This window comes from Mauremys reevesii, linkage group 5, assembly GCF_016161935.1.
Source record: "Mauremys reevesii isolate NIE-2019 linkage group 5, ASM1616193v1, whole genome shotgun sequence".
NCBI classification, from domain to species: domain Eukaryota; kingdom Metazoa; phylum Chordata; order Testudines; family Geoemydidae; genus Mauremys; species Mauremys reevesii.
The window spans coordinates 36,113,559-36,136,460 of record NC_052627.1 but is presented as its reverse complement, the minus strand read 5'-3'; the positions used below and the strand labels follow the sequence as shown (position 1 = coordinate 36,136,460).

Here is a 22,902-nt window from a genome sequence, read left to right as displayed (position 1 = left end):
TCTGGTCACCCTACTATTATCTTATTCTCATTTAAATTTCACCTGAAATTATACTGCCCAATCCTGCTGAGGGATTTAAATCTGAGAGTTTTCATAATTCTTCTTAGTGTTTACTAATCAAACCCACCAGCTTGCTATCCCTTCCTCTAAATTAGTAAATATACTAAACACTGATGTCAAAACAAAGCCATGTGGCACCAAAGTATTCAACTCTCCCTCTTCCCTGGAGGAGCCATTTGCCAGGCTTCTGTATCCATTTACAGAATGAGATTTTTAAACAAGCTTTTGTTCCTCACACCATGATTAATTATTTTCTTTAACAATTTGCAGAAGCACTTTGTCAAAAGCGTTCTGAAAATCCAAGTAAACTATGTTCACCAGGCCGCCTTTAGATATTATTTTATTAGCTTCCTCACCCTTGACAAATCATAGCAGAAGCTATGGTGGTTTGACCAATTAATTTTTTTTTCCCTTTTTAAACCGGGCCTTCATTTTCGCACCCACAATTTTAGTGGCTTGGATTTCTGAGGTATTTGGTTTGTGGGTGCAGCAACACTAATAAAATGCTAACTGTACCTTCTTTACATGGCAGATTGTTGGCACATAAGTGATACCAAAGTTTAAAATACCACCCTTTGACTGGCGCCCAGGGCCAAAGTGAGACTACATTGTGGTGAGCCTCAGCATGTCCCTTGGCTCCTATTTTAAAGGGAGGAACCACAGTGGTGGCTTTCCACTCCTTGAGCAGTAGCTGTTCCTAAGGGTCTAAAGCGTTTCTCATCAGAATTTACACTGTTTCTATATTTTATTTCCTTCAGTTAAGCATCCAGTGTTGGTGATTTACTGATCTTGAGTTTTTCAATTTGTGCCCCAACTTGATCCTTAAAGACTTCAATCTCTGCCAAAGACAATCTGATTTCCCATTAAAAAATGCCTTTGGAATAAAAGTGAGTGGAAAAAAATTCATTTCAAAACTTCTTACCCTCATCCTCCTTAATTATCCCATCTCTTTGGTGGCACATGGGGCTCAACTGTCACATATGCAGTCTTCTAGTTTTTAACTTTCTAAAAATATTTACCTTTATTTGTTCTTCAGGTCATCTTTCAACTTCAAGTTTGCACTTTACCTAGCATAGTTTAGATTTCAATCTATATTCTTCAGGTGCAGGATTTCCATTCAATTAACCTGCCATTCTACTCTTCCCTTCTGCAGGCATTAACCCAACTCTCTCAGAAATTTCAAAGTTCATCCTCCCTGTGCTGTCCTAGAAGATTCACCCTTTATTAAGATAATATGCTTAGCACGTGCTCATGTAATGAGATGATGGGGCAATATAAGTACAGTACCTAAAGAGAAAGATAGGTTTGTAGCTCTCACCGTTTACCCACTAGTGCTCCTAAACCCACTTTGTATTGATCCTGCATATTACTTAAGAGTAAATTGAAAGATGCTTTCTCCCTTTTTAAGACTCCAAAACAAGCTGACCTATAGACAATTTGTTTATGACATCAAGCAGTTTCTCCGCATCCTGCCCTAATGAGTCATTCAACCAAGTAATGCTGCAGGTAATTAAAATAATTACTACTGTACCAAACATGTGTAACTTACTTAACCTCAATCAACTTAGAAAAGGTTCCTATATGCATATATTAAAAAAAAACAAAAAAAACAACAGACAGACATTCTAGGATGGGATTTTCAAAAGCACCTAAGAGATTCAGAAGCACAAATCACATTGAAAGTCAATGCTAAATTAGGCTCTTTTGAAACCACCTGCCCTAAATGCTGGTATAAACAATGCAATTTGTTCAACAAACAGAAGGCTAGGAGTGGGGTAACCTTAAAGCAAGCATATTCAAAATCACGGCAAAGTTGTAATGAGATTAAGCAATGCATGGTTCAAAAGGATTGTTTTCATTTCACTAGGTGTGTCCCTATAGGGTAAAGTTAGCTTATGTATCCAACAGCATTGTCAAAATAACAAGCCTGACAAGAGTGACACTTGACATTATTTTGTTGTCTATTTTAATAGTGTGTAAGTTATACCAGCATCTGTCTGTTGAACTCCCAATTGCTTTGTCTCCCTAAGGTGGTGTAATTGAGGGTGGAGTGTATTTCTCCTTGAAATGCAACATTCCAAGCCAAAAAATGACTACTTTGGCTCTCAGCCCTCCCAATAGGATTTAAAAAGCGCTCATACCCAGACTTACTGATAGATTTCATTTAAAAATGTGGAGCTTTTAATATTACATAAGAACGACCATAATGGGTCAGCGCAAGGATCCACCTTAACTCACTCAGTGTCATGACTTCCAACAGGGGCTGGTACCAGTTGTGTCAGAGGAAATGAACAGAACAGGGCAATCATCAAGTGAGCCACCCCATCACCCAGTCCCAGCTTCTGACAGTGAGAAGAACATGTGGAGAATGGGCCTGTGTCCCTGACGGTGTTGGCTAATAGCCATTGGTGGTCCTATCCTCCATGAACTTACCCAAATGCTTTTTTAGCCTGGTTATACTTTTGGCCTTCATAACATCCTCTGGCAATGAGTTCCACAATGCAATAGACTAGGGATCGGCAACCTTTGGCACGCGGCCCGTCAAGGAAATCCGCTGGCGGGCTGGGATGGTTTGTTTACCTGCAGCATCCGCAGGTTTGGCCAATCACAGCTCCCACTGGCCTCTGCAGGAAGCAGCGTGGGGCAAGGGATGTGCTGGCCACCACTTCCCACAGCCCCCATTGGCCTGGAATGGTGAACTGCATCCAGTGGGAGCTGTGATCAGCTGAACCTGCGGACGTGGCAGGTAAACAAACCATCCTGGCCCACCAGCGGATTTCCCTGATGGGCTGCGTGCCAAAGGCTGCCGATCCCCACAATAAACTGTGCATTGTGTGAAGAAGTAATTCCTTTTGTTTTAAACCTGCTGCCTATACATTTAATCAGGTGATCCCTAGTTCCTGTGTTATGCGTAGTGGTAAATAACACTTCCCTATTCACTTTCTCCACACCATTCTTGATTTTATAGACTTTTCTCACATCCTCCCTCAGTCATCTCTTTTCTAAACTGAACAGTCCCAGTCTTTTTAATCTCACCTCATATGGAAGCTGTTCCATACCCTTAATCACTTTTGTTGCCCTTCTCTGTACTTTTTTCCAATTCTTTCTAATGCATCTTGTTTGAGATGAGGTGACCAGAACTTCACGCAGTATTCAAGGTGTGAATATACCATGGATTTATACAGTAGCATTATGATATTTTCTCTTATCTATCCCTTTCCTAACGCATAGTTGAAAAACACTTTAGGAGACATGCTAGCACTGAAATATGGTACTACCTGGCAACATCAAACATACCAGAAATCCATGCGTTTGTGCGCATACATAAACCCACAAAGACACCATGCCTCAAATGAACATCAGACCAACTAACTCACTGGGAATGAAAATCAAATGATACCCTCCCCACAACCCTCCCAAATACTGCTCTTTGCTCTAGTTTTGGCCTGCCAAAGCATATGTGGCTTTGGAAAAGATTATAGAGGACAGCAGGAGGGCTAGAGAGTGGGAAATGAGCAATCATACTGCAGGTGTGGCTTTTAGTACTAGCCACCTGCCCCATATCCAGAGAGGCAACCAGGTCACAGATAAATTGGCACTGGAAGAATCTTTACAACACACTCTTCTGTTTCCCACTTCTTGAACATGCCAAAATCCCTCAGGTGGAGACAAGCCATTAAAAAGGGGACAAAAGCCATGGACTAGAGAGTTTATCAAGCAAGTGCTGAAACGGATGAACCCAGAAGGAATACTTACAAAACAAAATCCACTATGTGCCATTTATTCTTGTAGCACTGTTCGAACAAAGCCTTTTAGATGAATAGGGTCAGATGTGGTATTCTCTTAAGTGTTAGTAAGTTTTCTATGCACCAGGTCATAGAGATACTCTGTAGCTCTAAGCTACCTTCCTCTCAGCTTTCCCAAATAAAGGACATATGTTGCATGCATGATGCATGCAACATAACAGGAGATGGTTTGAAAACAGTGCTGCTGCTGCTCAGAAACCCACCTAAGACCTTCAAGTGACTAACAGAGTCAAAATAGTAAATTACTGGAAACCTACTATGGTCTGATACTGGCAGTGTGTGTGTCTGGGGACTATATTTTACTTTTGGGCAGAGGAGGTGGACTCAAATTATCTCACCTTTTTGTGTGTACATGCAGGGCAAATTACTCTCAACAACTGTAATCAAGACTTTTTTTAAAAACTAAACTTTAGAAACCCATGCTTTTTCAATCACCAGTCCACCTAGTCATTTATCTCTATGCTTCCGAGGAGGAAAAACACACTATTCTGTTCCCCATTAACACAGCTGGCAAAGCACAATGCTGCATGGAGACGACTTCTTCCTGACCATCTTTCAGTTCATCTCCTTAAGCATGAAGTTCAACTGCCCTTATTTTACGCTGCACAGCTACCGGTGTTATTAATGATCAGAAATGACGTGACCCTTTAAAAAAAGTTTCCTAGGGAATTTCAGAAAAGCAAAAGCACATGCTGCTCTGAAGGTCAGCCTTTCAACTCCCCTAGTTATTTTTAGTGTACAACAATAAAAAAGTGCAAGTCCTAAAGCAATTGTGTGTGAGAAGCTCAAAAACAGGTTGTAGAACAATGCTGAACTACAGAGGTTTACATGGTGCGTAGAACTGCTGACAGGCAACAACAAAAGGAAGCCCATGGTATAATTACAGTGACTGTACAAGCAACTTACTGAAGAGGGGGAAAAAATTATACAATCCTGCAGCAAGTAACCTAGCATTTAAATGGGGGGGAAGGAGTGAGGACAAGTTAACACTAAGCCGTTAAGACACAAATACACGTAAAGGGAAATAGATGTAATGCTTTAATTCAAATAGTGTCAACCAGATAAGTCTGCCAAACATTCACCAAACTATCACCTTGTCCAAGAAGAGAACCCCTTTTTAATAAAAAATTTAGCCATTTTGAATTAGCATTATTAGCAGCTTAGCCAGCAAGAAGTAAAAGTTTACAATGGCTAGCCAGCTGCTTTGTAACAATGGCAGGCTTTCACCATTACGGTCATTACAGCTGATCATGATTTTCCATTAAAAAAGCCTTCTACCCCCACCATGCTCCCTAAAACGTTTAGTCACTCAGCCATTCCACATCAGGCTGAAGTTTGCCATACGCCCTGCGAATGTATGGATGTTCCTATAAATTGATCTAAGTTGATTAAAGGGAAGATTCTCTCACCTTAGTCCCACACATTTCAACACTGAGCACTTCTGAAAATCCCACCCATGTGTTATACCTACATGAAGAATTCAGTTAAGGTTGTGCATTTCAGTGCAATGTACTGTTCACTGCGCTAAATACTGTGCAGAGATACTCCAGTCCCCACCACATAGACAATCCCATACCACAAATCACTCAGGAATTTAAGGATATCATCAAATCCTTCCCCAAACTCCTCCAATAGGAACTCTACAACCACATCCCCCACAAACCTTTTACATGCTTTGCAAGAGCCACAAACAAGGGAACCCAGGCAGACCCATCATATCTGGCTACAGCACTCTTACTAAAGAAATACTGGGAATCGTGGAAAGCATCCTCAAACCCCTCACCAAAGGACCAGTCTCCTCCAGGACATAATTGACTGCCTCCAGAAACTCCACAACATCATACTTGCCACCATGGACATCACCTCCTTATACACAGACAACCCTCACCGTGCTGATATCGCTGCCTGCCTCAAATATCCACCCCAAACTCATCCATTTCATATGACAACTTTCTCATGGGCCACCTTAAGGAAGAATTTCTGGGCAAATGCAGGACAAAACCAACAATATAGATCAGATACATCAATGATATTTTCATCCTCTGGACAGATGACCTAAACTCCCTCAGATTTCCACCACATCTTCAACCACCACCATCACCCATCCAGAAAAACTCTTTCTAGAACATCCCATACTGGCATCAGCTTCCTGGACACCATGGTCAGCTTCAGCAATGAAACCCTACAAGAAGCCAATGGATCACCACACTTACCTTCATAGAACCAGTAACCACCCTGAAACACCAATAAATCTGTTATCTAGACTACAGCCAGCCACTCACATATCATAGATCATGCTCTGAGGAGAAAGTCCAGGATACACATCTTAACATACTTAAAACTGCCTTCACCAAACAAGAGCACTCCTCGCACCATAGAACGGGACACCCAAATACCACAAGAGAACCTGATTCAATACAGAGAAAAATAAAAACAAAAAAACCCTCCTACCACATACCTTTAGTTGTCACCTACCACCTCATATTGAAATCTATATGGGGTATCATTAAAAAATTAAAACGCATACTCAGTTGGGACCACATCCTGAAAGAAATATCTTTCCTTGAACCCCCTTTTCTGGCCTTCAAACAACACCCCACCCTGACATCATCAGAAGCAAGCTCCCCACAGACAAGGACCCACCTACTCAAAATGATAACACATCCTGCCAGAACAACAGACAATGCAGAGTAGCAACATGAGCACATGGAAGTATCCAGCAGAACTTGGCAATTCTGTTGGCTTTTCCTTGCTGAGATAAAACAGTTTAGAAGAAAACAAGGAAAAAACTGTGTTTAGATTATAACTTTAAGATGTGGCCTTTATCTAGAAGAAGTTGTGGGAATTAATGTGTGGAGGAAGTCTAAAGTGACTAGTTCTTTAGCTAGAAGTGCCAAAACAAACAAACAAACAAAAAAAACCACAACCACCTCCAGAGAAATTTCAAAAAGGGCTCATTTTGATATGGTTTCCTATGCCAAAGTCACTAAATATGTGACCAAACATGTGTTGGGCCATTAACTGTGTTAAGTTTGGAAACTAGATTCAAATCATTAATGAGTAAAATGTGGGCAATTTTAATATTGCCTTAGTACAAATCTCAATGCAACCTTAAGTATGGAGCTCCTGGGGTTCCTCCTTAACAAAGGGAGCATCTAGATTTTGGCAGCAGCTCCTCTGCAGGTTTTTGGCTTTTACTAGAAAAACTGGTTCACATGAAAATAACCAGATGTTCTATTTATGCAATAATCTGTTTAAACAAAACACCAACACATTTCAATGGATGTTTCCATAGTGATACAAGTTTTACCCCTAGTGATTAATTCAGCGTTCCATAACATGTACGGTGAGCCTAGAGTCTGTGTATTATATTATGTGCAATCAAATGCTCCTTTATACAAGTAATGTAAATATACTATGAACTACTGAGATTCTATACTGGCTACCGTCTGCTAATAACTGGACGTTGTACATGGCATGTAACATAAAAAAATAGCTCATGGATAATAACTGGATGAACCCTACCCTCTTGTTCACTCAGGCTGGAGCAATAGTAAAACTAAGTCAGTAACCCAGAGGATAGGGCACCTCACTTGGAATCAGGAGACGGGTTTAGTAGGAAGTCAGGGGTAGAACTGTGATATGACCTTGGGTAAATTAAAACCTCCTTGTAGATTTGTTGGGGGGGGGGCAGAAACTGTTTCAAACTTTTTTTTTTTAAATAAAGTTGTTTGTAACAATGCTGGTTAAAATTAATCTAGGTTGGAAGAGCAACCTAGCTCTTCCCTGTCAGATGCTTAGCTACTCTTTTTCTACTGTTTCAGTTTGCACACAGCCATGGCTGTTAATAACCGAATACAATATTCTCATTTCAAGGAAGAAAATTCTCTCTCCCACCACCACCCTTTCTGGGAAAGGTGAGGGCGGGGGGAGAAGCATTAGAGAGGGGCGGATACACACTGACTTAATCTCCAGCTTTTCATGAATGGCTCATTTCATTCACAAGCAGAATATCTATTATACCACTAAAGAGCCCAGCACCATCCAACTGGCTGAGGCGATGTAACGGACATTTTATACTATTTTACCTACCTAGGTTATCATATAGTGGGCATCATGCTGGTAATGGAGCACTGACACATGCAGTAACATGAACATACACAGATCTATGGTTTCCCTCTCTCTAACCCCAGACAGTGGGATTTTGGGGAGTGGTACTGTACGAAAGAGGGGCCAAAGGCACTGAAGTTTGTGGTTATTCTGGTCTCTTCTGGAAGCACGTTGTACCATGTGAGCTAGCCGCTGAGAGGGCTTTGTCCCCTGATCTCAAGAGTCTTGCCCTTGAGCTTGACAGTTCCATTGTTCCAGTGGAATGCAGCTGTCATGGGAGGTCCTGATTGTATGGAGGGAGGCTGCCCCTTTCACAACTTGAACCAGTCCCTTGGAGGGCTTTTCAGAGGAGGCCAGACTCCTTAAATTTGATTTCTGCATTCTATGGAAGCCAGTGAAGGGAGGCACTGGGGTGATGTGCTCTAAGCACAGAAAGGTTGCTGCATAAACAATCAGAAATATGTAGTATTTCATTTCAATACACAGTATTGACTGGACATAGGATAGTCTGCCAGGCAAGCATAGGTGGAAATGGGAGCTTTTTTTCCTTTTTTTTTTTGGTACATCCATGGCTATTTGAGTATACAGAAGCAATGGAAGAGTCCAGTCTATTGTCTCTCTCTCTGGCAAAAACTACTGGCCAATTAGCAAATGTTTGAGAAAAATCATATGACTATGCGGCTGAGAAATAAAGCCACCTTAGCACAGGCTAAGTACAAAATTCACGCTGCATCTACCAGGTCATTTATTTCCAACACCTATTTTATGGAATCTGACATCAATTGGAATTTATAATTTGGGTTAAATGATTTCAAAATCCACTTTCCCTCATAAGACACACACTGCTATAGGAAAAATAAAAGAGTGGGCAATATCTAATATATTGACTTGGCAAAGCAGCATAGAGACGTTTGCATTGTAACTACCCACACTGTATTTGTTCTGTGGATAAATAAAGGAATTCAGCATCCTAGGCCATCAATCCATGGCCTTTGACAAGTGTTAGATAAAATGAAAAATTAAGTAGAGAGAATTACTAATCACTTTAGACTCACTTAATAACCTTTACTTTAAAACTAAACACACACACACACACATATATACATACACACACACACCCCCAAAATACATAAGTGATTTAGGGAAATGTATCACAAGACCTTATATTATGGCATTTTTCCACAAGAAACACGTAAAATAATAGCAGCACACATACCCAAGCACTCATGATGAGAAAGCAGCGCAGTAAATTGATAATGTCTCTTTAACTGAGAGGCTGTGTGGTCTAGCAACAAAGTACACTGAACTAGAATTCAAGAGATAGGGGTTTTATTCCTCGCTTTGCTACTGACACTCTGCGTGTGTGATCTCAGATAAGTCACTTCAGTTCTCTGTGAGTCTGTTCCCTCTCCTTCCATCCTTTGTCTATGTAGTCCGTTTCTCACTATGAATTTGTGCAGTAGCTAGCTCAATGCACTCCCACTCCATCTCCTTTGGGACCTCTGGACAATACCATAATATAAATTATTAATAAACATGGATTCAAAGCCTGGATAAGGGAACAGACATTGGTCCATGCTCTAACTAAAAGAACGGGAAAAAAAAAATCACAGCACAGTTTCAGCTGGTCTTTATTCAGAAGTCAAACAGGATAGGAACAGCACGGGCAATGATGCAGTGGGATGGAAGCAGAGCTATGACGATGACACTTGAATGGCAGCTGTTCAGGCTTTTCCATTCTTGAGAACTAAACCAAATACAAAGAAAAATTTCACTTCTAACATTTTATAGAGTACAAAGCCCTGGAGAGTGAAAAATTAAAATTAATTAATTACTTTTAACTCTGGAGAAAAAAGTGAGCCTCATATTTGCTTAAGAGGCTTTGCTGTGTAGCTAACGGCAAATAAATTAAAGCTTTGTATCCTGTTAATTTTTCCCACCATGATTTCCATCAATTATAGTCACAGAACTGTAGTGCAAAAATCCCTCTAGCTTAACAGGCTCTCAAGCCTTGGCTGCTGTACAGCAGTAAGGCATTTTAAGCACCACTGCAAGCTCTTAGCATGTCTGTAACTCAACACACGTCCAAGCACATGCATTACACTCCCACACTTGCATTAGCACACAGGCATTCACACGATGATTGTTACTGCACTTGCTCTGAGCAAAGCTAAACACCACACTGTTCACCACCTTTTCACCTTACACCACAGTGTGCTAGTCAGCAAGTGCTGGTGCAGCTGCTCCAACAGAGCATATGGTCCTCTTAGCACCGTCCTACAATACTCCTGCTCAGCCTTCAGTGACACTACAGGCTAATGGCTGTGTCACCTGTAAAACCATGCAGCTGTTAGGTCAACACAGGCACAAGAGCATACAAGGTGGTTCTTGGCTGACCTCTGGCTCTCCCCTGCGCTTCCCTCCATCCCAACCCCAATATTCAAGACATGGAGTCCTGTTACATAAAGATTAAGATTTATTTCAAAGCATTAGAATTGTTATTGTATATTGAAAATAAAAAACTTTCAGAAATTTTGCTTCATAATAAAGATATATGTTTTTAAATATACATATGTTTCTCATAGACCCATTTTAGCACCAGTAGGTCTTCAGCTCCTGAGAAGTACAAGCCTTAGAGAAAAGACAGTACAGGCGTTATAATGCACAGGCGTTCTACACAAATACCTTATGGTGACCTGAAGTCTGCATCAGAGTCAGACAATTGCCTCTCCCAGATTCCTGAGAACACAAAAAGTAATATCATTAACAATCAACATTGAAACTTAACGGGATTAACCCATTCCCAGGTATATCCGCTGGTTCTACTTACCTCCCCAGGCCTGCTCATAACCCAGTGGGGCTCTTGACTGTCTGTAACTCCCACAGGGCTATCAGTGCAGGAGGTGGGGGAAGTAACTGGCACGATTTTGTGGAGCTACATGGCTTGGATCTTATCCCTCCAAACCTGGGCCCACACCATTCTGTTCTCAGTACTCTGAATGAGATGAGAAGAAGGAAAAAAAAAAAAAAGTTAGGCCAGCAAAACAGCCAAGAACAACAACAACATATCAAGTAAAAGACATATCAATAAAGCTCCTTACCTCTTCGAGCACCACTTCCCCCCAGGAGCAGTGCTCTTCACAATAACCTCCAGCCCCAGAATCATTCAGTGGCTTGCAACTCTTCACCATGGCATCTTCAGTGCGAGCAAGAGGGCTTAGCAGAAGCTCCTGAATCTCACAATGTATGCCTGGTTCTTCATGCAGGTCAAAGCATCCATTGGAACAAACCAAGAACAAGAACAGGTGCAGTCATATGTTCTCTATACCATAGGTATTAAACACTTGCTCCAGGAAACTGCACCAAGACTTGTGGGACAGGCTCTGCAGCACTTGTATCATGTCCACACACATTACTACACGCAAGCCCCAATGGTAACATTTTGTACTGCAGGCAAAGCTAAGCGGTTGCTTTTAAATGAGTTGCACGGCACAATTATAAATCAGGCCTCTACCCTGCCCTCCTCTCTCCCTCTCCCCCCCCCCCCCCCCCACCACCACTATATGAAGGGTCACAACTGTCTTGTCCTCTCTCTAGATTTACTTAATTCTCTTGAAATCTCCACTTCTCTCCCCCAAGATTTACCACAAATTTAATTTCTGTTTTCATTTAGTTTCCCTCTCCTACTTACATGCTCAGTCTTCTGACAACATTCTCCATTTCACTATGTCTAATTCACCCACTAACAAATATCACTGTTGTTGCATGCATTCAGTAAGGACAATGAAAACAGACTAGTCAGCTTCATGTTCATTTGCATTCAGTTTCTTTTAGTAGTGCCTTGAAATGACCCTTTGTACAAGTTATACCCCAATGACTTACTGCATTATAAATATTCCTGTTTGTAATTTGGAGCATTTTTGTATAAATGTTGGGAACTTATAGTTCATTAGCACAAAATATGTACACCCTTGTCCTATTTTTTGTTAAAGATATTTTTAAAATTCCAGCCCTTTCCCTTTTTATAGCCTCCTGTCTACAAAAGAACAAAGCTTCAGACATGCAACACCCTCCATGCAATTACTGTTCTCTACTATACCCCAGCACTGGTTTCCTAGGAAACAAGAAAAAAAAAGCATAAAAATGTCTAGCACATTTAATATGCAAATGAAGTAGGTCACACCAGTCATATTTCACTCATTGGCGTGCAGGACCATTCATTATGATTTGTGGCTTGCATTTGCTGCCTGCAATTGGTTTTGGGGCAGTTATGGCAGAAATAACGATCTTCCTCGACAGTGCTGTTGCACAGCTTACTGCTGTCTTAGAATAGGTTAAAAGATCCGGTTACAAGTGTGGAAACTGAAGGTTGTTCTAATGCTAAAATGACACATTAATAACTAATGTTTCTTCTCTCTGGTTAGATAGTTATATGTACAGCAAATAATAAAAGCCCCGATTCTTTGTGTCAAATATTCAGCTACAGTTCCCACTGTGCTCATCTACTCAGTCTGTAGAATCCATAGTCATAGGAGCAACTGACTTGTAAAAGCACAGAAGAGGCCAAGTAGTTAGCCCTACTGCAGTAGAAATGGAAGAGACCAGACTACCGCTCTGAGCAATACCCTCCGACGACCAGGATGTAACATTGCCATCAAATACACAAGCAGTTGCGTACCAGCCTGCATGAAAAATGGAGAGGGGCCAAGTAAGGGTGAGAGGGTCAGCCTACAACAAAAACAAAAAAGTGTCTCCAAATTCTCACACGGCTTGGCTACACTGGAGAGTTGCAGCGCTGGTGGTGGCTTTACAGCGCTGCAACTCACTCACCGTCCACACTTGCAAGGCACATACAGCGCTGTATCTCCGTGGCTACAGGGCTGGCTGTACTCCACCTCTGCCAGGGGAATAACGACTGCAGTGCTGGTGATGCAGCACTGGAGTGCCAGTGTGGCCACCAAAAGCGCTGTTATTGGCTTCCAGAGGTATTCGGCGGTATCCAAGAATGCCTGTTCAGCCACTCTGCTCATCAGTTCGAACTCTACTGCCCTGGCCTCAGGTGACCCGCCCTTTAAATGCCCCGGGAATTTTAAAAATCGTCTTCCTGTTTGCTCAGCCAGGTGTGGAGTGCAATCAGTGAATCTTTCCAGGTGACCATGCCTCCATGCGCCAAACGAGCCCCAGCATGGAGCAATGGCGAGTTGCTGGACCTCATCAGTGTTTGGGGGGAGGAAGCTGTGCAGTCCCAGCTGCGCTCCAGCCATAGGAATTACGATACCTTTGGGCAGGTATCAAAGGCCATGCTGGAAAGGGGCCATGACCGGGACGCGCTGCAGTGCAGGGTTAAAGTGAAGGAGCTGCTGAGTGCCTATTGCAAAGCCCGCGAAGGAAACCGCCCCTCCGGCGCTGCCCCCACAACCTGCCGTTTTTACAAAGAGCTGGACGCGATACTTGGGGGTGATCCCACCGCCAATCTGAGGACCACGTTGGACACTTCAGAGCTGGGGGGGGAGAAGAAGGAGGGGAGGAAACCGAGAGTGAGGGTACTGGGGTGGGGGGAGACACCCCGGAGTCCCTGGAGGCATGCAGCCAGGAGCTCTTCTCAAGCCAGGAGGAAGGTAGCCAGTCACAGCAGCCGGTACTTGGTGGAGGACAAACAGAGGAGCGGGTTCCCGGTAAGTGGCTTTTTATTTTCAGGATGGAAATTTTTCAGGAGAGGAGGGAGGGTTCTGCATGCATGCATGCCTAGATGTGGAATAGCGCATTGATGTGGTCTATCACATCACGGTAATCGGCTTCAGTAATCTCTTCAAAAGTTTTAGTCAGAGTGTGAGCAATGCGCTTGCGCAAGTTTATTGGGAGAGCCACTGTGGTCCTTGTCCCAGTCAGGCTATCGCGTCCACGCCACTGTGCCGCGAGGGGTGGGGGGGGACCATTGCTGCACACAAGCAAGCTGCATAGGGGCCAGGGCGGAATCCGCATTGCTGTAGAAGACCCTCTCGCTCTTCCCAGGTGACCCGCAGCAGCGAGATATCCTCCAGGATCAACTCCTGTGGAAAATGTTGGGAGAGTGTTCAGTGTAGGTGCCCCCTGCAGCTGTTTGCTTCCCCAACGCACAGAAACCCCAGTACAGCCCTGAAGCAATCAGTCCCCCTTACTCACCATTTTGGGGCTCCTGTGGGTTATGTGCGCTCTCTTTGGGATAGGAAAATTATGCTATTGTGAAGACTGTTACTCCTTCACTGTGTGGGAATAACTGTCTGAGATATAAACAATGCTGCCTCTGTTAAGTGTTGCTTTTTTTGCCTTTCCACAAGCAACCTTGAGTTCTCGGCTGCCCGTGTTATCAACAGCTCAAAGACTCCAAAACCTTCGGAAGAAGCCGCGAAAAAGCAAAGAAGACCTGCTGCAAGCAGTTATGGATCACTCTGCCAGAGAGAATCAAAAAGTGCAGGACTGGAGGGAAAGGGAAAGCAGGATCCGCCAGAAAAATGCAGCGGCCAGGAAGAAAAGCACAAAGCAGCTGATAAGCATCCTGGCGCGCCAAGCGGACTCTATCCAGGCGCTCGTAGCCATGCAGGCAGAGCACTACCTCACCGGCCCCCCCACATCCCAAAGCTCTTTCCCTTGTGCCCCAATGTCAGCTCAAAACCCCCTTCCCCAGCATCCAGGTTCTTACCACCACCAGCTGCCTCCAAACACCTGTATGTTCACCAACCACCCCTGAGAACTACGACCCTTACCCTCTGCACTCAACCCCCAACACCATGCAATATAGGCATCCTGAAGTGCAGCAGTCACTGCAGACAGGACATATTCAAACCTGTGACTGCACAGTTCCCCACCCCACCCCCCTGCCCTTTTAGGTTCCCAAAATGTTGTGTGTCTGTCAATAAAGTTATTTTCTTTTCAATAAATGAATTCTTGGCTTTGAAAACAGTCTTTATTATTGCAGAAAGTCAAAGATACCTTAGCCCAGGAAAGAAACAGGCACTGCAAATCAGCTTAGGAAAAACAGATTCCTACTAACATTGTAACCACTGCACTTCACTCCCGTGCAAGGCACCAAACATTACTGTTGGTTTTCAGCCTCAAATTCCTCCCTCAAGGCATCCCTAAATCCTTGAAGCCCTTTGCTGGGCCTCTCTAGTAGCCCTGCTCTCTCGCTGTGCAAATTCAGCCTCCAGGCGTTGAACCTCGGAGGTCCATGCCTAACTGAATCTTTCACCCTTCCCTTCACAAATATTATGGAGGGTACAGCACGCGGATATAACCGCAGGGACGCTGCTTTCCCCCCAAGTCTAGCTTCCCATACAGAGATCGCCAGTGCCCCTTTAAACGGCCAAAAGCACACTCCACAGTCATTCGGCACCGGCTCAGCCTGTAGTTGAACCAGTCCTTGCTCCTGTCAAGCTTCCCTGTATACGGTTTCATGTGCCACGGCATTAACAGGTAAGCGGGGTCTCCAAGGATCACAATGGGCATTTCAACGTCCACTACCGTGATCTTCCGGTCTGGGAAAAAAGTCCCTGCCTGCAGCTTCCTGAACAGGCCAGTGTTCCGAAAGATGCGTGCATCATGCACCTTTCCAGGCCAGCCTGTGTTAATGTCAATGAAACGCCCATGGTGATCCACAAGCGCCTGGAGAACCATAGAGAAATACCCCTTCCGATTAACGTACTCGGATGCTAGGTGGGGTGGTGCCAGAATAGGAATATGCGTCCCATCTATCGCCCCTCCACAGTTAGGGAAACCCATTTGTGCAAAGCCATCCACAATGTCCTGCACGTTCCCCAGAGTCACGGTTCTTCTTAGCAGGATGCGATTAATGGCCCTGCAAACTTGCATCAACACGATTCCAACGGTCGACTTTCCCACTCCAAACTGGTTCCCGACCGATCGGTAGCTGTCTGGAGTTGCCAGCTTCCAGATTGCAATAGCCACCCGCTTCTTCACCTTCAGGGCAGCTCTCAATCTTGTGTCCTTGCGCCGCAGGGTGGGGGCGAGCTCAGGACACAGTCCCATGAAAGTGGCTTTTCTCATCCGAAAGTTCTGCAGCCACTGCTCGTCATCCCAGACTTCCATGACGATGTGATCCCACCACTCAGTGCTTGTTTCCCGAGCCCAAAAGCGGCGTTCCATGGTGCTGAGCATTTCCGTGAATGCCAGAAGCAATGTAGTGTCATACACATCAGGCGACTCGCTATCATCGTCAGACTCCTCATCACTTTGGATCTTAAGGAATAGCTCAAATGCCAAACGTGATGTGCTGGTGAGACTCGTCAGCATACTCCTCAGCAGTTTGGACTCCATTTCCCACAGAAATCGCACTGCACAGAAACCGTTGAGAGAGTCAAGATGGCGCCAAACGTGGATGGAAAAACAGGGATTGCTGGGATGTGAAGCGATGCATCACGGGGTGTTGGGACAGGAAGCAGAATGACCCGCACCCTCCGCCCCCTTCCCACAACCCACGGCGCCAAAATGGGACGAAGTGCTCTGTGGGATAGCTGCCCATAAGGCACCACTCCCAACACCGCTGCAAATGTGGCCACACTGCAGCGCTGGTAGCTGTCAGTGTGGCCACACTCCAGCGCTTTCCCTACACAGCTGTACGAAGACAGCTGTAACTCCCAGCGCTACACACCTGCAAGTGTAGCCAAGCCCACAGACTGGTATAAAAGAGGAGTAATTCCACTGACTTCAGTGGAGTTACATGGGTATAAGGGAGAAGAATCGGGCTGTGTCAATGCAAAAGAATATTGTTAACTGCTCGTTCTTCATTTTTATACTTGGTCTGAAGTTAGAACAAGGAAGAGAAGCATAAGTATTTATGCCACAGAATGCTAATGTAATACCTGCATACAACATCCGCTACCAAATCAAGGCACCCAGAGTTCTAAATTCAGTATCACTGCTGTCAGGAATGCAAAGAAAAATCCCACAATTAGTCTGTTTTGAAGTCATAGGAGAGTATTTAACACTACAGAGAAAGAAGGGAAAAACCCAAGGTTTTAAAAGGAATACAACTCAAATCAGGCTGACAATGTTAGCAGTCAACCTAAATATACTAGTATAATTTTACAGATTAGTTATCCGATGTAGTGATGCTCTCTCTCTGGCACTGAACGGCTATATAAGTACTGCGTTCACTTTGGTATACACAAACTGGAGAGAGAGAGTAATGACAAAACACTGCAACCATGCTTGGGAGTAGGAATGCAGATTCCCTGAGGCTCAGACTACTTATTGCGCTGTTTTTACACCAGACAGAGGAACAATCTTTGCCCACTGCCACACTGATGTTTACAACTACAGCTCACCAAGCATTTCTTGTGTTTGAATGTTTTCGCTTGCTGATTCTCTAGCCTACAAAAAAAGGTTTGAACTTGAAAGTCTTTGAACTTGGAAGACAGACAGACAAGCTCTCCTGAACTCTGAGATTCTGTTTAAAACATGAATACAGGAAGAGGAAGAGGATACAGATATATATGTCTGTTTCCTCCACCCCACTCCCACATAATACAAGCATAAAGTATACCAAAAGTTCAGAAGGACACATTGTTAAGATAAGGACATGAGGGAATGAAATCATCCAGCAAAAGATCTGCACAAAACTTATGACCCGCACAATGAAAGCCAAAAGATGATTATTACATCTGCATGTAAGTATAAATCAATTTCAAAACAAAGATTTTGTGTCAGCTCACAAATATTGGGTATATCAACTTCTCATTGCTTTCTAAAAGGTGCTCTTATCCTGTTCTTGATCAGTCCCCACCCACCCTTCAACCTTAAAGTTGAGTTACTAGTTCTTAGAATATTTCCAGACACTCCACAGCGGCCTACATTTCCAGAGAAGTATGAACTACAAAATTCCAAAGAGGGTTTCTATGTTGCTTTGTCAATTTCACCAAAATTTCAGAGATAGCTTCTATATGGCCCCCTAGCTTCTGTCCTAAGATACTTTACACTTGAGGTGATATGTATTTATCAGAATATTATCCTCTCCACTGCACCCAGAACCCCAGCATACAACACCTTTTTTGTTTTTTGCTTGTTTTCTAGCAATAGACAGTCCTGACTACAGAGCCCAACACATACTTAGCACAAAACGTTTTGTGGACTCTTTCTGTGCATCCTTGTCAGTTACCACTTTTTAATCGTGCATGAAGTTTTAGTAAATACCAACTAAGAAGAGAATAAATTACACAGCCACCAAGGCTTCCTTGGTTAGTGGTAACATTCTTTTAATCCCACTGGAGGAGAGATAAGTTCTTTCTGGGTTCACACACCAAAGTCCAGGTAAGAATTTCAAAACAAACTTCTGCTCAACTTCAGGCCAAGAAAAAGATTTAGGATCAAATTCTGCTCTTACTTGCAACAGTGACTATCCAGAGGAATTTTAATTCAAACGGGTTACTCTGCCTCTCGCCACACCTTAGCGTAAAGTCCACTTCAGAGAACTGCCACAAGTGGTACTGACTGGCATTTGTTACCAGGAAAGAGGTACCAAAGACTGCATGGAAATGAAGACAGAAGCACCTTCCCACTGCTTAAAGGCATTTCCTCCAGAACAGGGTGAAGGCACACCTGAAGGGTACCGTGGGCAAGCTGGGTCTCCTATGCTGTGTGTGTTCTGTAGAGAGAGAGAGGACTTCAGCTTCCAGAACCATCAATCTGGCTCTACTCACCAGCACTACAAACTTATTGAAGCAAAAAAACACTACACATTTTCCCATGATGTTCTTTTCTACATAAGCATTTACTTACATAACACCATCCTCCTGACGCCACACATAGATAATGCTGATGCTGAGATAGCTCTGTCTGTATGACTAAAGTCCCAAGACCCCCAACCAGAAAGAAATTAAAGTAAATTATTAGCAAGACTATCTTTAGTGTAACCGTTTACTTACAGTGAAGTCTTGCTTCAGCGTAAGCTACAGTTTAAAATTCCAAAGAGGGGGAAAATGATAAGAAAATGTAAAAAAAAAAAGTCAAAATTATGCTCCTTTGTAAATCTATGAAGAAGAAGAAAGGTTTCACCTAAGATAATATTAATTAGGTTTTATTCTTAGGCTTTCACAAAGTATAAACTATTGTGAGCTCTGACCTAAATGGGAGAGAGCTTGCATTGTAAATACACAGAAGTCTACTGGAAACACTGCTAAAGCAGGTCTTTCTTGATTCCAGACTCTTAGAAATTAGCTGCAGTAAGAAACATAAAAATGTTCAGTTCTGGAAGCTGTTCAGATCCACTTGATGAATTCTCTTGCCTTCCAGAAAACAAGAATTCCCCAACATCATTACCATTTGCCCCAACTTCTCAAGCAATAAAATAATTCATTTTCTAATTTTTTTACCCTAATTATGGATTTTCCTCAGGGCAAATTTTTTTTTAAAAGAGTAAAGACTCTTATGGCAGATTTCTAAGATGTGTATCAAAAATAGTCAGAAGTTTAAGTCAGAATAAAGGTCTGCCGGTTGTAGTACATTCTAATGGAAGTGTCATATATGGGGTAGAAAAAAACCCAGACCTTTTCTATGGGACTTTTGAAAATAACCCTGTCAACTTAAAATGAAAAAGGTGTACTTTTCTGAATATTTGCCTACTGTTACAACAACCACCACCAAAGAAAACTGAAGTTCAGTTGAGGTTAACCCCCAATACTATTGCATTCATTTGAAGTTTACATACTTCCCAGCAAAACATGAGCGCATTCTTCAGACCTGACGAATCTATCAGGTACAAGGGGTAAAATGCACCCCCAACTGTCTCCCTGGTAGCTGGTAACAACCTATAGAAATACTGTTGTTTCAAAAACAGCAAGGAAGCAGTTAAAGTATGTTTATATGTAGTTGCTTCCTGAAGCATTTTCCACAAGAAATTAAAATAAATCTGATTATGAAGGCAGTAATGGCATGTTGTTCTTGTTAAATCAGATTGGCAGTGTGCATTTATTTAACTGGCTATTTTCTTTTTAAAAAATCCAGGGCTAAACATGTATGAATATTTAAAAATATTACTACATATCTGATACATTTATTAGACAAACTAGCTTGCGTAGCTAGACTAGTTCGCTTAACCTCCTTAAGGAAAAGGGGAGAAAATTGATTTTTGTTTGTTTTAAAGAGAGTTACCAAAAATATTAAAGCCCTTTTGATGGAAGCTGGGATCTGCACAAGTCCCACACAGATGGGCTAGATGAACAATAGGTCTTCTCCGTCTTTAAATAGCTATAGAAGTCTATAACCCCCGCCTCGAGTTAAATACTTCCTCGTGCCCAGCCCAGTGTTTCTCCAATCTCTCTGCCTCATCCACAGCCCAGCTCTTCTGGGATTCAAGACAGGTAACAGAAGGCAGAGGTCACAGCTATAGGAAAGGTACAGTAATATTCCTCCACCCCCTCCTTCCCACCAAGAATTGTTCCTACCCAACAGGGCTGACCATCATCTTTCCACTCAGAACATCTCCTCTTCCTTTGTTTGGGAACATGAACCAGGCTCCCACTTGAGAGCCTCAAACTGGCTTATGAGGACTGCCAAAGTAGCACCCCAAAACTCCCATTCTCTTCGTCTATCCCCGTCCCCCCCTCCCCCAAATAGGACATTACTACCTAAAGAGAGGAAAACATGATGGCATTTGAATGTTGAGCTCCCATTCAGTGGCAAGATGCTAAGTCATTATCAACTATCAAGCCACCTTAGCATACTTTGGGAAATACCTAAAATGAATGATCCTTCCTCCCAGTTGTCCATAAAAGTTGATTGTACATTATATGCATTCAGGCCCTCTAAGAACTTTTCCAGTATTATGTACTCTCCTTGCTACTGACTTCTCAACTTTTGAAGAAAGCAGCGATCAGTGTCACATTTGAGGTTTACAAAACTACTACATTCATGTCTCTTCCCCGAGGATAAACAAGTAGTCTACATTTCATTTTCAAAATGAATTTAGGGCCTTAAGGGTCTAGGTCCCATTAAAAGTCTATGAGATTTAAGAACCAAACAGCCTGATTTTTACAGGAATGTAAGTGCCAAACTCCTATTGTTTGTGAGATGTAGGTGCTTTTGAAAATTTCATCCTGTTTTCTCACCTGATATTACAACCCACTCTCAATCTGAGGTGCTACTGTACATATTAAGCCCCCATTGCAAGGTGTAGCAGCACGTGAACAGTCCCACTGACATCCAGAGGCCCCAATTTAGCAGTTATAAACCATCAATTTTTTAAAGCTATCCTATTTGTCATACTGTTTGGTTTTGGGGTTGATACTGAAGGAATTCAGTGGCCTTATTTAGCCTCATCAAAGAGCCACTGAGCAAGATTATGAATTGGCATCATTATTACAATAGGATCTGCTCAGAAAATGCCCAAGACCGAGCGAGTATTCATATTAAATACTGGAACTAGTCTATCCTGACAGCAGGGTTGGAGCTCACTGGTGCACCTTGGCGTGGGGGAGGAAGGGAGACTCACTGACCAAAAGAACACTTTCATGTCATCAAGGAAATGAAACAACTAGAAGTGAGTTTCTGGCTTTATAGGTCTCTTGATACTGAAGACAGGAAATGAAATTACAAGCACAGTACCACAGTACTTTAACCCAGGGGTCGGCAACCTTTCAGCAGTGGTGTGCCGAGTCTTCATGTATACACTCTAATTTAAGGCTTCGCGTGCCGGTCATACATTCGAACATTTTTTAGAAGGTCTCTCTGTAAGTCTATAATATATAACCAAACTACTGTTATATGTAAAGTAAACAAGGTTTTCAAAATGTTTCAGAAGCTTTATTTAAAATTAAATTAAAATGCAGATCTTATTAGTTTAGTGTGATCCTTGCCCTTGCTTTTCCTTGCTGAGTTTTCCAATGTCTGGTGGCACCTATTTGGATACTTTAAGCTGCACATAGGCTTCTGAGTTATAAGTTAATAACTGGCTGGCAGGAGATCAGCGGCTGGAACCCCAGATTGGCAGCTGAGGTGAGTGGAGCTGGCGGCTGGTAGGGCTGAGCAGAGCTGGAAGCCTGGACCCTGTCTGGCAGGGGGCCTGTGCTGGAACTCCAACTGGAAACAAGGTGAGTGGGGCTGCGGAGGGGACCCCAGCTGGCAAGGGGCCAGCAGCCAGAACCCCAGAGCAGCAGCGGGCTGAGCAGCTCAGCCCGCCGCCGCTCTGGGGTTTCCACCCTGGGTTCCTGTCAGCTGGGGTCTCAGCCCACTGCCAGCCTGGGATTCCATCCCCCAGGCCAGCAGCTGGTGCTGAGTGGGACCGGTGGCGGGACCACGGCTGGCAGAAGCCAGAAGTGGAAACCCCAGAGCGGTGGCGGGCTGAGCAGCTTAGCCCGCCACTGCTCTGGGGTTTCGGCTGCTGGCTCCTTGCCAGCTGGGGTCTCAGCCCGCCGCCAGCCTGGGGGAAGGAACCCCAGGTGAGCAGCGGGTGCTGAGTGCGACCGGCAGCGGGACCCCGGCTTGTGAGGGGCCAGCAGCGGGTACCCCAAAGCGGCAGCAGGCTGAGCGGCTCAGCCCGTCCCGCGTGCCATCAAAAAATCAGCTCATGCCACCTTTGGCACGCGTGCCGTAGGTTGCTGACCCCTGCTTTAACCCAAAGCCTAACTTTTAACTTTTGGATTTTTAGAATCTTTTTAGCCAGATACTATTAAATCAGAAAGATTGATGCGCAATTCTTAATCAACTCTAAAGAAAGGCCATCATTGAAAACCTACCTATTCAAATCCCAAATGGCATCCAACGTGAAGGAGAGGTCACTGGGCTAGACATAAAGCCCTGTGGTAAAAGCCGCTGACATAATAAACACTGAATGGAAATACGAAGGAACAATTTTCTCAAAAACTGTGGGGTTTTCAAGGACTAAGATGAATCTTTTACTGAAATGCTTCTGCTCAAACCCATCATTCAGCTCTTG

At 43.5% G+C, this 22,902-nt stretch overlaps 1 protein-coding gene across 3 annotated transcripts in view; it reads right to left on the bottom strand.

Annotated features, from left to right (window-relative positions):
• The window catches only part of TSPAN5 (tetraspanin 5), a 117,016-nt gene that overhangs the window by 68,619 nt on the left and 25,495 nt on the right, over positions 1–22,902 (bottom strand). Inside the window, exons 2-4 of one of the 3 annotated variants that reach the window (XM_039541906.1) lie at positions 11,078–11,232; positions 10,807–10,971; positions 10,662–10,715 (exon numbers count right to left, since the gene is read on the bottom strand). The exons of 1 other annotated variant lie outside the window; for it this stretch is intronic. In XM_039541906.1, the coding sequence (XP_039397840.1) occupies positions 10,662–10,715; positions 10,807–10,824 (72 nt within the window). In that variant the 5' untranslated portion in view covers positions 10,825–10,971; positions 11,078–11,232. The remainder of the gene's footprint in view (positions 1–10,661; positions 10,716–10,806; positions 10,972–11,077; positions 11,233–22,902) is intronic. One more of the 3 variants, XM_039541907.1, reaches the window with a different exon arrangement.